The sequence below is a fragment of the Mandrillus leucophaeus genome, unplaced genomic scaffold, assembly GCF_000951045.1.
Source record: "Mandrillus leucophaeus isolate KB7577 unplaced genomic scaffold, Mleu.le_1.0 Scaffold394, whole genome shotgun sequence".
Taxonomy (NCBI): Eukaryota; Metazoa; Chordata; class Mammalia; order Primates; family Cercopithecidae; genus Mandrillus; species Mandrillus leucophaeus.
This window is the reverse complement of record NW_012104187.1, coordinates 3221603-3235353: the sequence shown is the minus strand read 5'-3', so window position 1 is coordinate 3235353 and position 13751 is coordinate 3221603. Positions and strand designations below refer to the sequence as shown.

The window sequence follows — 13751 nt, the reverse complement described above, 5'->3', positions numbered from 1 at the left end:
TATGTTAAAAACTCAACAATATGTTGGTAAACTTACTGTTTTATATAATATGTGCTTTTTTTTTTTTGAGATGGAGTTTTGCTCTAGTTGCCCAGGTAGGAGTGGAATGGCGCGATCTCGGCTCACCACAACCTCTGCCTCTTCGGTTCAAGCAATTCTCATGCATCAGCCTCCTGAGTAGCTGGGATTATAGGCATGCGTCACCATGCCCAGCTAATTTTGTATTTTTAGTAGAGACAGGGTTTCTCCATGTTAGTCAGGCTGGTCTGGAACTCCTAACCTCAGGCGATCCGCCCACCTTGTCCTCCCAAAGTGCTGAGATTACAGGCATGAGCCACCCCTGCCTAGGTATTAATTATTCTTTATAACTTTGACCCAATCTTGTTTCATTGTATTGTCATTGTCACATTGTTACGTTTGTATATGTTACAGTGTTGGCAATACAATTTGTAGACATTGTTTAATTCAACTATTTAAATTAAATAGATAAGAATGAAGAAGAAATACCTAATCACACTGTTTTACTTCCTACATGGTCTCTGTCAGAGCTGTTTGTTTTTCATGTAGATTGCAATTACTGTTTGGTGTCTCTTGATTTTAGCTAAAAGAATTTCCTTTAGTCTTTCTTTTTTGTCACATCTGGAGCAAGAAAATCTCTAAATTTTTATTTTAAAATGTTTGTATTTTGCCTTTATTTTTGAAAGACAGTTTTGCTAGTTATGGGATTCTTGATTTACAGGGTTTTTTTTTTTTTTTCTTTTCTTTTTTTTGGGTATTTTGAATATGTTATTCCACTGCCTTCCGGCCTCCGTAGTTACTGATTGGATCTCAGGTGTTAATTTTATTGTATTTATCTTACATGTGGCAGGTCATTTTTCTCATTCTGTTTTAAGAGTTTTCTCTTTATTTTTGGCTTTTTTTTTTTTTTGAGGCAGAGTCTTGCTCAGTTGCCCATGCTGGAGTGCAGTGGCACAATAAAGGCTCAGTGCAGTTATTGATCTCCTAGGCTCAAGCCATCTTCTCACCTCAGTTTCCTGAGTAGCTGGGACTACAGGCTTGCGCCATCATGCTTGGCCTGGCTAATTTTTTTTTTTTTTTTTTTTAAAGTAGAGCTGAAGTTTTGCTATGTTGCCCAGGCTGGTGTTGAACTCCTGGGCTCAAGCGATCCTCCTGCCTCAGCCTCTCAAAGTGTTGGGATTGTAGGCATGAGTTACCACTCCTGGCCACTTTCATAATTTTTAGTGTGGATCTCTTTGTTTTCATCTTATTTTGAGTTTGTTGAGATTTTTGGATGTATACTTTTTTTTTTAATCAAATTTTGGAAGTTTTCAGCACTGGACTTTCAAATGTAGTTTCTGTCTCCCTTTTTCTTCTCCTTCTGGTTGTTGATACATATGTGCATTTAATGGTGTCCCACATTTTTTTCAGGCTGTTCTTTAGGTTGTATAATCTAAGAAAAAAACTGTCCTTTAGGTTATATAATCTGTATTGATCTCTTCTTAAGTTTGCTAATTTTTTTCTTCTCCCAATTCAATCAGCTTTTGAGTGTTTTAAATAAAATTTAAACTCTAGATTTTCCATTTATTTGAGGTCTTTGTCTCCTGAGTCCAACATCTGGGCACTCTCCAAGACAGTTTCTCTTCCTGTTCCTTTTTCCTGTGTGTGTTCTTTATTTTTTAATTTTTTGTTGAATACCTATTTTAGGTAATATAGCCCGTCTGGATAATGATTCTTTTTCTCCTTGTATGTCTTACTATTGTTTGTTTGGTCATTTATTTGCTTAATCACTTCGCCAGACTGATTTTCTGAAGTCTATTTTTCCAATGGTATACACCCTCAGATGGCCCTGCTCAAACAAATGTAGGACCCACTTTCCCCCCACTATTGCCCCATTTTTTTAGCTTTACCTCCTAGGATTGCCACACCTTGGGGCCACATAAACCACTTATTGTACTTAACCTTTTAGCCAGTTATATTTTCACCCTTTCCTTTTGGAGGTGATTGTTGCTTAGAGACTATTTTCCAAGGATATCAGAGGTTGTTTTCCAGTCATTTCTTAGAGGGTGTACAATTGAGCTTGTACACAGTCTTTTGACCATTAGGTATGAATGTGATTTTGCTTTGAAATTTGACTTTTGAGGAATTGCCCCTGGGTCAGAGTAACTAATTTTTCAGCCAGTTTTTGATCAGAGGTTGTACTGTAGCCCCTTGAGCTTTATTGATTGATGCATTTGTATTTGGCTTGGGGAGTGCTTTTAGGTAGGTCACAAATCCTGATACAATTTCTCCCCACTGGGTGCAGCCTAGTTCATGTGCACAACATTCTACAACCCCAGGGATGAGTGTGATCCCAGGAGGGCCCTTCTTGCTGTCTTTCTCTCGTTCACTCTTTTAATCTTCTGGCTGTTCAGTTGTTGTACTTGTTTCTCCTTGTAACTATCATTCTTGTCCTAATTGCTAACAAGTCTCCATTCGGTTTTTTCCCTCTGACTTTACTTAAATTGTAGTGAGTACACTGGAAAATAGACTTCAGGTACTCTTTATTAGTTTTCTTTTTTTTTCTTATTTGTTTTTGTTTGACAAATCATAATTGTATATGTTTGCAGAGTACAGTGTGATGTTTTCACACACACGCACACACACAAATTGTGAATTCTCCATTATTTTTGACAACACCCTTAAGCATGAACTCTAAGCCCGTTAAAAAGCAAAGTCTGTCCTCTCAAGTAGAACTGCTGAATTCTTTGGTTCTTACAGTCCCCTTAAGTGTACACCCTCTGCCCTGCTGCTCTGGAACTGGGGATGGGATGCATAGCCTTCTTCTGAAGAGATACTCTTGCTCTACAACAGGGTATTGAGAGAAGGGAAGGATATGATAGCTTCTTGTTTTTTCAGTTTGTTTCTCATAATATGGAACTTTCCACTCTACTAAAAGCTGGGGCAGGGATGATAGGGCCCTAATATTCTTGACTTTTTGTGAGGATGGGGATCTGTGAATGGGAGCTACCAGGTCTGAGTTGGATCAGAGACACTGGCAGCCTGGCCCTCATAGGATGAAACTATAGTCCTAGACTAGAAGCTGAGTTGGAGGGAGCCCTCATCTTCTTGGCCATGCCATCTAGAGTGGACCATTTGTCATAGGGAGCTGTTGGTGTGGGGATGCTGGGAGCAAGTTGTGGCTTAAATGCTACAGACTCTTAGTGTCATTATTGAGATTTAGTAGATTTACTTGGGTAAATTTTTTTTCTGTATGTCGGTAGGACAGTTCCAGAGACAACTTGACTGTTTTTCACCTGTGAAATGGTTACTTCTCTGGGGAGATCTCCCATTCTGGATGTTTCACTCCCTTTCTTTTTTTTTAAAAAAATAAATAAAAATTATCATATTTTAAAGTTTTATGGGCTGGTTAAATAATGATTTCTATTCACTGTCCACTCTTTGGAAGTGACTGAGGTATTTGAGGCCTCTTTTGCATGTTTTCCCCAAATTTTGCCATATAGAATGTTACTGTTTCGGTGTGCTCTAATCTTTTTTAAATTTTTTTGATCATTTGCAGGAAAAAATGCGTGTAAAATTCTTCCATTGTAACTGGTACTTAGAAATACTTTTATTCAGTGTGTCTAGATAGGTTTTGTTGTTATTTGGGATTTTACTTTTTAGAGATATAAAATGATGTTTGTAATTCAGTTGAGTCTGAATCCTAGTTTTTCTTTTTTCTTTTTTTTTTGAGATGGAGTTTCTCTCTTGTTGCCCAGGCTAGAGTGCAATGGCATGATCTCGGCTCACTGTAACTTCCACCTGCCTGGTTCAAGCGATTCTCCTGCCTCAGCTTCCTGAGTAGCTGGGATTACAGGCACCCACCACCATGGTCGGCTAATTTTTTTTTTTGTAATTTTAGTAGAGATGGGGTTTCACCATTTTGGCCAGGCTGGTCTTGAACTCCTGACTGCAGGTGATCCACCTGCCTTGGCTTCCCAAAGTGCTGGGATTACAGGTGTGAGCCACCATGCCCAGCGAATTCTAGTTTTTCAATAGAGGGGTTGAAATCATGTACCTAGTTAGATAATTAGTTTTTTGTTTTGTTTTTTTTTTGTTTTACTGTGTCCTTGTAAATATTGTTGCATGGTGTTATTTGGCACCACAGTGCATGAGTGAATGAAACCATGTGGTTGTACTGAAGTTGGGCTAGGTTATACTTTATTACTATTTATAAATTAGTTTCTTTTTTGACATGTATCACCTGATCATATGTAGTTAGACATAACTTTTTATATCCTCTACTTGCAGTCTGCTGATTTTATTAATTATACACTGATACTTACAGATTGTTGTTTTTGCAATTCAGTCTTCTGTCACATGACCAGTCATGATTTTGAGCTGTGAAAAGTTAATATTGCCTGTTATTTGCACATGGGAAATGGAAGATGTCAGTCAAAGTTTCTGGGAGTGTTCATTGACTTTGTATCTCTTGGGCATTTCTGACCTACTTAGGTAAAGTATCTTCTTTTGTAGCCTACATATATCAGCTTGGTGGGGCTGAATGACAGGATTCCTCACAGACAGTTGAAATAAATGACCTAAACCTTGCTCATTCATGTAGGGCTGTTCTTTGTCTCTTAGGTCCCAACACCCTATTTCAAACTGTCTTAGATACGATTACTTCCTGCAGAGGGGAAAGATAAACATTGTTTTTACACCCTTGGTACAAGAATCAGTTTTGATGACAAGGTATTGGGAAGAAGAGGTGTGGTAGATTGTGTCCTGGCCCGTGGCCTCGGTGCCTGGGAAGAGTCTTCCTGTCTTGCAAAGTTTGTGAGACTGATGAAGATAATGCCTTTGTGAATTTTTTTAATAGGACTATTTGTATGTCTTTGTTTATATTTTTCTGTTTGTATTATATGCAAAAGTTAGATTCTTGTCCAAAATGAATTCATATTTTGAGTTAAGGTAGGTTAGTTAGTATACCTGATCTTTATTTCTGAAGATAATTGTAAAATTCTGATTCATGTTAAGAACATGTATGATTTTTGTCTTTTTTTTTTTTTTTTTTTTTTACCCCAAGACTTGCTACATTTGTGATGAACAAGGAAGAGAAAGCAAAGCAGCCACTGGTGCTTGCATGACATGTAATAAACATGGATGTCGACAGGCTTTCCATGTAACATGGTAAGGATGTTTCCATTGTTGCACAGAACTGAACTTGGCAAATACCTTGCGTAACAATCATAAGTTAAAGACTTAGATACTCAAATATTAATTATGGTAAACTTTATTGGTGTAGTTTCTCTGTTAACATTTACTTATTTGTAATAAAGATAATTCTAATAACCAAATGTATTTACCAGAGTGATTTTGCAGTAAGTGGACCCTGGTTCTGATGTCTTATTCTGTGTAAGCTTCAGTTTCATCTTATTTTAAATTTTGGTATTGATTACCTATCCTTCAGTTTGTTATTATGATTAAATGAGCTAATCTAGGTAAGCTTAGTGCAGTGTCTGAATACAAGGATTCAGTGAATGATAGTACCTCCTTACCTTCTGTGTCTCAAGTGAGAAGTAGTGTAACCATTGTCATTCTCAATATTACAATGGCAACTTCTCAAAAATTTACTTAAGATATTCTTTCATGCTGGGTGCAGTGGCCCACACCTGTAATTCCAGCACTTTGGGAGGCTGAGGCAGGTGGATCACCTGAGGTCAGGAGGTCCAGACCAGCCTGGCCAACATGGCAAAACCCTGTCTCTACTAAAAATACAAAAATTAGCCAGGTGTGGTGGCAGGTGCCTGTAATCCCAGCTACTCAGGAAGCTGAGGCAAGAGAATCGCTTGAACCCAGGAGGTGGAATTTGCAGTGAACCAAGATTGCACCATTGCACTCCAGCCTGGAGACAACCAAGACTCTGTCTCAAAAAAAAAAAAAAAGAAAAAAAATATATCCTTTCAGCAACAAAATTTCAAGGGCAAAAATTATTTACAACAATATATTTTACATAATAGGTAACAGTTCCAAATAAAAAGGTCAGGAATAATCTGTGCACTTACTAATTTTAAGAATCAGTCTGTGCCTCACTGCCAGTGTAGGTACATGCTCATTTCCTGAGTGTTTAGTGTTTGATTATATGAAATCTGTTTTATACTACTATTGTGAAATGGAAGACGGTTTTTGACTTTTATAAATTCTCGTAATGACTGTACCAAATTTCTCAAAGATGAAAGTAGTTTTTGGGGTATGAGATCTGTATACTAATATAATTTTGGAATGTTAAAAGTGTGAAAGGTCAAATTGAAAAGATGATGATTAGAAACTTCAGCGTTTTGTTTTCAAAAATGAATATTCCAGGCACGGTGGCTTTTGCCTGTAATCCCAGCACTTTGGGAGACCGAGGTGGGCAGATTGCCTGAGCTCAGGAGTTCAGAGCCACCCTGGGCAACATGGTGAAACCCCATCTCTACTAAAAATACAAAAAAATTAGCCAGGTGTGGTAAAGCGCTCCTATAATCCCAGCTACTTGGGAGGCTGAGGTGGGAGAATTGCTTGAGCCTGGGAGGCCGAGGTTGCAGTGAGCTGAGATCGTGCCACTGTACAGAATGAGACTCCATCTCAAAAAAAGAAAAAAAAAAAAAAAAAAGAATATTAGCTGGGTGCAGTGGCTAGCCTGTAGTCCCAGCACTTTAGGAGGCCAAGGTGGGAGGGTTGCTTGAGCCCAGGAGTTAAAGAGCAGCCTGGACAACATAGCAAGACACCTCATCTCTACAAAAAATAAAAACAAAATTAGCCAGGTGTGATGGTGTACTCCTGTAGTCACAGCTATTTGGGAGGCTGAGGTGGGAGGATTGTCTGAGCCCAGGAGGTCAAGGCTGCAGTGAGCTTTCATTGCAGCACTGCACTCCAGCCTGGGTGACAGAACGAAACCCTGTCTCCGAAAAAATAAAATTGTGATATTAGGTTTCATTTTCATTTCTTCCATTGCTTTTGACTGAAAAGCAGAATTTATGTTTATCTTGCTTATTGTGCTGTGACTTAAAGCACTTAGAGTCTTGAGTGAATGCATGTTTTCCTTGTAATGTTATGTAATCTGCATCCATGGGCTAAATACCATCACTTTAGCCCTTTAGAGGCATGGCCTTTCCGTTTGTACCTGTGACAGATTGAAAAAATAAAACAAAGTGTTAACTGATGGGGTGGAATTGAGGGGGAAGAGAATGGATCTTAAACTTAATGTCTGTTTGGAGACATAAAACATGTATACATCTTCATCCTAATAGAGATGTATGAAGAGTTTGTTTTAAGCCATAAACATAACTTTAAAAAAAGATCAGTTGCAGGTTGGAATGAAATATACTTGGTTACAGCTAGAATAAAGCTTTTTTATTTTCTCATTTTTTTTTTCTTAGGAGTTATATTTTCTCAGAACATGAATGATTGGAAGTAAATTTTATTTGCTTATATATATACAGGTACTGTGATTTTAGAATATCAATAATGTACTTGGCTTTTATTTTCAGCGCTCAGTTTGCCGGACTGCTTTGTGAAGAAGAAGGTAATGGTGCCGATAATGTCCAATACTGTGGCTACTGTAAATACCATTTTAGTAAGCTGGTAAGAATTTGTCTTGGATTTAATGAAGTTATTATGATTAGTGTTGACAATAGAATGACACTTTTATTAAAAAAAGCATGTAACAGTTCCTTTGTCCTTGAGTTTTTGGCTTGAGATTGTGTTTAGCATGTTCTTTATTGGAAGTAAAAAGATCTATTAATAGTAATTTTAAAAGATTTTGCTTGTTTCAGTGTATTTGTAAAGGTGAATATTCTTAAATACTCTCATTTAGAATAAATATTAATATTAGGCCGGGTGTTGTGGCTCACACCTGTAATCCCAGCCCTTTGGGAGGCAGAGGCGGGCGGATCACCTGAGGTTGGGAATTGGAGACCAGCCTGACCAGCATGGAGAAACGTCGTCTCTACTAAAAATACAAAATTAGCGGGGTGTGCTGGTGCATGCCTGTAATCCCAGCTACTTGGGACTCTGAGGCAGGAGAATTGCTTGAACCCGGGAGGTGGAGGTTCCAGTGAGCAGAGATCGTGTCATTGCACTCCAGCCTGGGCAACAAGATTGAAACTCCGTCTCAAAAAAAAAAAAAAAAAAAAGAATATATATTAATATTGATAGTGAATGTTGGTGTACATTTAGTGAAAAAATTAATCTGTAGGAAACTGTTTATATTTTTAACACCTTTAGTTAATTGGATTTTTGGCACCAATTATACATTTTGTGATTATTGCTTTGTTTCTCATTTTCTGCTTGATTACCATTACCCATTTACTTATTTTCATTTTTATTTACTGGGAAATAGTAAAACTGAAGTAAGGCTCTTTTGTAACTTGCTTAAAAACCTTCAGAAAAATATATTTCAATACAACTTTGGGAATTCTTTACATTTGGTCACTGTTTGGTGTCACACAGGATCATGGTGATTGAGTTAGTAATATTTGATTGGGTGTTACATATTTGTATCCATGTTCCTTTGAAGGGTCAGTATGTCTGATGTCCCAAGTGTCTATTTCTCATTCTTTTTAGTGGTAGATATTCATACACTGAAGCTTTAAGGCTTATTTTTCTTTTAGTTTCTGATTTTTAAATTATTTTATTTCCCTTGTGAATGGTGCTATTTCTTTTGAAAATAAATACCGCAAGGGGCTCCTGTCTTACGAAATGAGCAGCTTAGGCCTCTTAATATTTTGGTTTTTGTATATGAATTGCTTAAGAGTGTGTATCTGTATATCCTTTGATGCTGAATGCTTTGATTTATTTTAATGACTAATAAAAATTTTGAGATTGTAAAATTGAAAATTTTTCTTCCTAGGTGTTACAAGCATAATGAAATGTTCATTTTCTAAATGAGAGATGATATAAATAAAAAAATGGATTTTGAAGTTTGTGCAAATAGAATTTTCTTATTGCTCATTATAGACTTGATGTTATCCCATTTGATAGTTGGGAAAAATGTCTTTAATTAATAAGATTGTATAATCTTTACATTTGCATGGAATTTGAACTTTTTTATAGTGATTTTTATCTAGTTTACACCAATTAGATGTGGTACCACCAACTTTTAAACACCTCAAATAACTCTCACCTTCATACTTAATTATGCAATGGTACAAGTGTTTTAAACAGAAATGTGTGATGCTTTTTAGTAATGCTTTGAAAAATGCATGAGTCTAATACTGACATTTCCTTTAATTTAAAAATTTTTTTCTTTATATGTTCTATCAAATATAATGTGCAGGGATTATTGAACTGCAGAGATAAATTTTTAGAAAACTGTATACCTTAATACTGATGGTATAAGATTAAAAGTCTTCTTGCTTTTCCTAGTGGCATAAAGTAACACTTCAAATGTTTACTTTTCTATTCTAGTCTTGGCACCCTTTTTTAATATGGCATTTTCTCTTTTTGTTGAAACTTTTTATTTTTAAGCTGATGTTGAAAATATATAGTAGCTTATTTAAAAATAGATGATCTATTTTCACACATTTTAATTAATTTACAAAAATATGGCATTAATGTTTAGATTTTCTTTTATAATGCAATGGATAATATATGAATGGTGTCTAAACTGGATTATATAGATTGAAATAGACTTTAAAAAATTTCAGTAGACATTAAAAATACTTCATAGTTGAATTGGTTTAAGCCTAACACAAAGATTATTTTATATACATATACATATATGTATATATATTTTCTTTTTTAGAAAAAGAGCAAACGGGGATGTAATAGGTCATATGATCAAAGTTTAAGTGATTCTTCCTCTCACTCTCAGGATAAACATCATGAGAAAGAGAAAAAAGTAAGTGGATTTGTTGTTGCTAAATTTGTAGCACATCTACTTAATAGAATTTTTTTTTGCCTTTTTAGATAAAATACGTTCTTGATAGTTAAATGGAAACATTGAAATATAGAAACATTTTGACTAATGAGTATTTAATGAAAGGATAGGTTTAATGCCATATTTGTGAATATGGTTTTACCCATTGCAACTGAAAATTTAGATTATAGCTTTATTGAAAGCATGAGAGAGATTTCTTGCATGTGTTACTGTGGTCATCTTGTGAAATCTTTAGGTGACTTCAGCAATAATAGTTTGTTGCTATATATTATTAACTGATTACTTCACCTGTAAGTAATTATCAGCTTTTTTCCTTTATAATAGAACAATTTTGAAGTTCTATATATTCTTGGCTATTTTTTCTTTTTCAGTGGTGCTAATGGTTTGTTTTTTCCAGTGGCTAAATGTCATATCTTTTGTTTGAGAATATTTTGTCTTTTAATTAAAACACTAAAAGCTTGCCTAAATACTAATCTGTCTTTTTCTGACTTGCCTGTTTTCCTGCTTACATTTTTACTTGCTTTATAGGAAATACTTTTTAATAAACTAAAAAATAATACTGGAAAATCATTTGTACTTAATTTGTTCTTTAAGAACATATTGCCATTAGCTGAGCATGGTGGTGGATGCCTGTAGTATCAACTACCCAGGAGGCTGAGGTGAGAGGATCGCTTGAGTGGAGGCTATAGGGTGCTGGGATTGTGTCAGTGCATACCAGCTTGGGTGACAGAGTGAGACCCCTGTCTCTTTAAAAAAAAATCTATTATGAATTGTTTTTAAGGAAGTGAAGATAAAAAGGACATTGTCAATTGGAAAATAATATTTTTCTTAGAAAGTTGGTATATGCTAGTTTTGGAAATATTTCTGCAGACTGTATTTAAAATTTAGATCCTGTATCTTTTTCATATTTGTAGATATGATTTGGTAAATACCAACAAATAATTGTTTAAAAACATTTTGGGGTGGGCATGGTGGCCCAAGCCTGTAAGCCCAGCACTTTGGGAGGCTGAGGGAGGTGGAGGAGTTCGAGACCAGCCTGGCCAACATGGTGAAACTGAGTCTCTACTAAAAATATGAAAAAAAAAAAAAAAAAATTATCCGGGCATGGTGGTGGTGGTTTGTAATCCCAGCTACTTGGGAGGCTGAGGCAGGAGAATCGCTTGAACCTCGGAGGCAGAGATTGCAGTGAGCTGAGATCATTTCTCTGCACTCCAGCCTGGGCGACGGAGCGAGACTGTGTCTCAAAAGAAAAAAAAAAAAAGAAAACAAACATTTTGGTTTGACTTTGTTTGTGCCTTTTTTTGAGTTAAACATTTAAAAAACTTATGTAGTTTTGAGAGTAAATTATCTATTATGAGTGAAATAATTGTAACTTTAGGGTCATTGTTAGGCATTTATTTATTTGGAGACACAGTCCCACCCTGTCGCCCAGGCTGGAGTGCAGTGGTGTGATCTCAAGTTACCACAGCCTCTGCCTCTTGGGTTCAAATGATTCTCGTGCCTCAGCCTCCCTAGTAGCTCTGTTGCCCAGGCTGGAGTGCAGTGGTGTGATCTCAAGTTACCACAGCCTCTGCCTCTTGGGTTCAAATGATTCTCGTGCCTCAGCCTCCCTAGTAGCTCTGTTGCTCAGGCTGGAGTGCAGTGGCGTGATCTCGCGTTATTACAACCTCTGTCTCTCGGATTCAAGCGATTGTCATGCCTCATCCTCCCTAGTAGCTGGGATTACAGGCACATGCCACCATGCCTGGCTAATTTATTTGCATTTTTAGTAGAGATGGGGTTTCACTATGTTGTCCAGGCTGGTCTCCAACTCCTGGCCTCATGCGATCCGCCTGCCTTGGCCTCCCAAAGTGCTGGGATTACAGGCGTGAGCCACCGTGCCTGGTGACATACCTACATACATACATACATACACGCACATAAGCACACATACACACACTTTTTTTTAGATCTCAAGCAGCAAGTAAACATATATATCTTGATTTCTTTTTGAAGTGGTTTTGTTATAAAGTGACGATAGTAGGAGCCTGTCTTGTTTATTGTTGATTAGATTGCTGATAAAAAATAGCGGGGTTGGTTTAATTAGCAGTGTTAGTAATAAGCACCATGAAAGTTTATTTAAGCTTTTTAAGCCATCTACTAGGGATTCTCACGCAGGACTCATTATAAACTGTGAAGGTCTATTAATGGTCTTCTGTTCTCCCATTTCATGCATATTATCTTGTTTAAAAAGCGCTTACTCTATGATCGTATTTAAGATATGCCCTGTCATGTTATTTGAAGGACAGTTATTAAATATGGTATTGTGTTGAGTGAGTATAGTGCTGATGACTACATGTATAAATCTTTTTTTGCTCTGGGAATGAATTAAATTTTGTATTTTAAGAACTTTTTGTGGTCGTCGAGTGGGTGCTAGATTAAAAAACATTGGTTTAGTCAAACTTGTTTAGCTTTAATATTTAGAAGTATATAAATACTATTTGGATTTTACTTTTGGCATATATAAGTTTAACATAACTTGATTTTTTTGCTGTCAAACTTGAATCTATTTTTACATTTTGTTTTTAACAACAGATTTACTGGTCGGCTATAAAGTAGGCACACTGTAAATGAAGTAAACATACTATAAGTTTATTGTTAGACATGCTTGCTTGGCTTGGGAATATTTGGGAAAGGACTTTAAAAATATGGGATGATTATAATGATATAAGTGATACTATAGTTAAAAGATTGAGTGTTACAGACTATCAGACTATCTTTTTATCCTTCTCTCCTTACCTCTTTTAAGCTTTTTTTTTTTTCCCTCACTTAGGCTGGAGTGTCGCCTAGGCTGGAGTGCAGTGGCGCAATCTCGGCTCACTGCAACCTCCACCTCCCGGGTTCAAGCGATTCTCCTGCCTCAGCCTCCTGAGTAGCTGGGATTACAGGTGCACACTACCACACCCAGCTAATTTTTGTATTTTTTAGTAAATGCGGGGTTTCACCATGTTGGTCAGGCTGGTCTCGAACTCCTGACCTCATGATCCACCCACCACAGCCTCCCAAAGTGCTGGGATTACAGGCGTGAGCCACTGCACCTAAATCATAAAAAAATTTAAGATTTTTTATGTTCAGTACAGTTGTCTTGAAAATATGCCCAGTATGTTTTTAGTGTTGCATTTGAAAGGTAATGCTCATAATCCAGTCAGACATTAGTATTTTTAAAACAGTTCCCAACTTGAAATGGTTTGAATTACGGTTTTTAGACTTCACAGTGCTATGAAAATAATACGCATTTATTGTGCTTCTTGATTTACCATGGAGTTATGTCAGGATAAACTTTTTGTAAGTTGAAAATACTGTGAGTTGAAAGCACATTTTTAACAGGAAATTTTCAACATATGATGGGTTTATTGGGAGTAGCTGCATTGTAAGGTGAGGAGCATCTGTGTTGTATATTATGAGCTAAATTTTGGTGATACTGTTCGTAAGATATACATTGAACCACTTTCTGAATTTTTATCTTTTATCTGCCTTCATTCTGGCACCTATTCTTTTTTTTTAAAATTTACAATTTTAAGATTGTTTATTTATTTATTGAGATGGAGTCTTGCTTTTGTCGCCCAGGCTGGAGTGCAGTGGCTTGATCTTGGCTCCCTGCAACCTCCGTCTCCCTGGTTCAAGCGATTCTCCTGCCTCAGCCTCCTGAGTAGCTGGGATTACAGGCCCCTGCCACCACGCCCGGCTAATTTTCTGTATTTTTAGTAGAGACGGGGTTTGGCCAGGCTGGTCTCGAACTCCTGACCTCAGGTGATCCACCCGCCTTGGCCTTCTAAAGTACTGGGATTACAGGTGTGAGCCACCATACCCTGCCAAG

The 13751-nt window shown here is 36.8% G+C and overlaps 1 protein-coding gene across 1 annotated transcript in view; it reads left to right on the top strand.

Moving 5' to 3' along the window:
* The first annotated feature begins 5065 nt into the window (after window positions 1-5065).
* The window catches only part of MLLT10 (myeloid/lymphoid or mixed-lineage leukemia (trithorax homolog, Drosophila); translocated to, 10), a 134681-nt gene continuing 125995 nt past the window's right edge, over window positions 5066-13751 (top strand). The window contains exons 1-3 of the mRNA XM_011991333.1: window positions 5066-5166; window positions 7506-7599; window positions 9761-9856. Coding sequence (XP_011846723.1) covers window positions 5120-5166; window positions 7506-7599; window positions 9761-9856 — 237 coding nt within the window. The 5' untranslated portion in view covers window positions 5066-5119. The remainder of the gene's footprint in view (window positions 5167-7505; window positions 7600-9760; window positions 9857-13751) is intronic.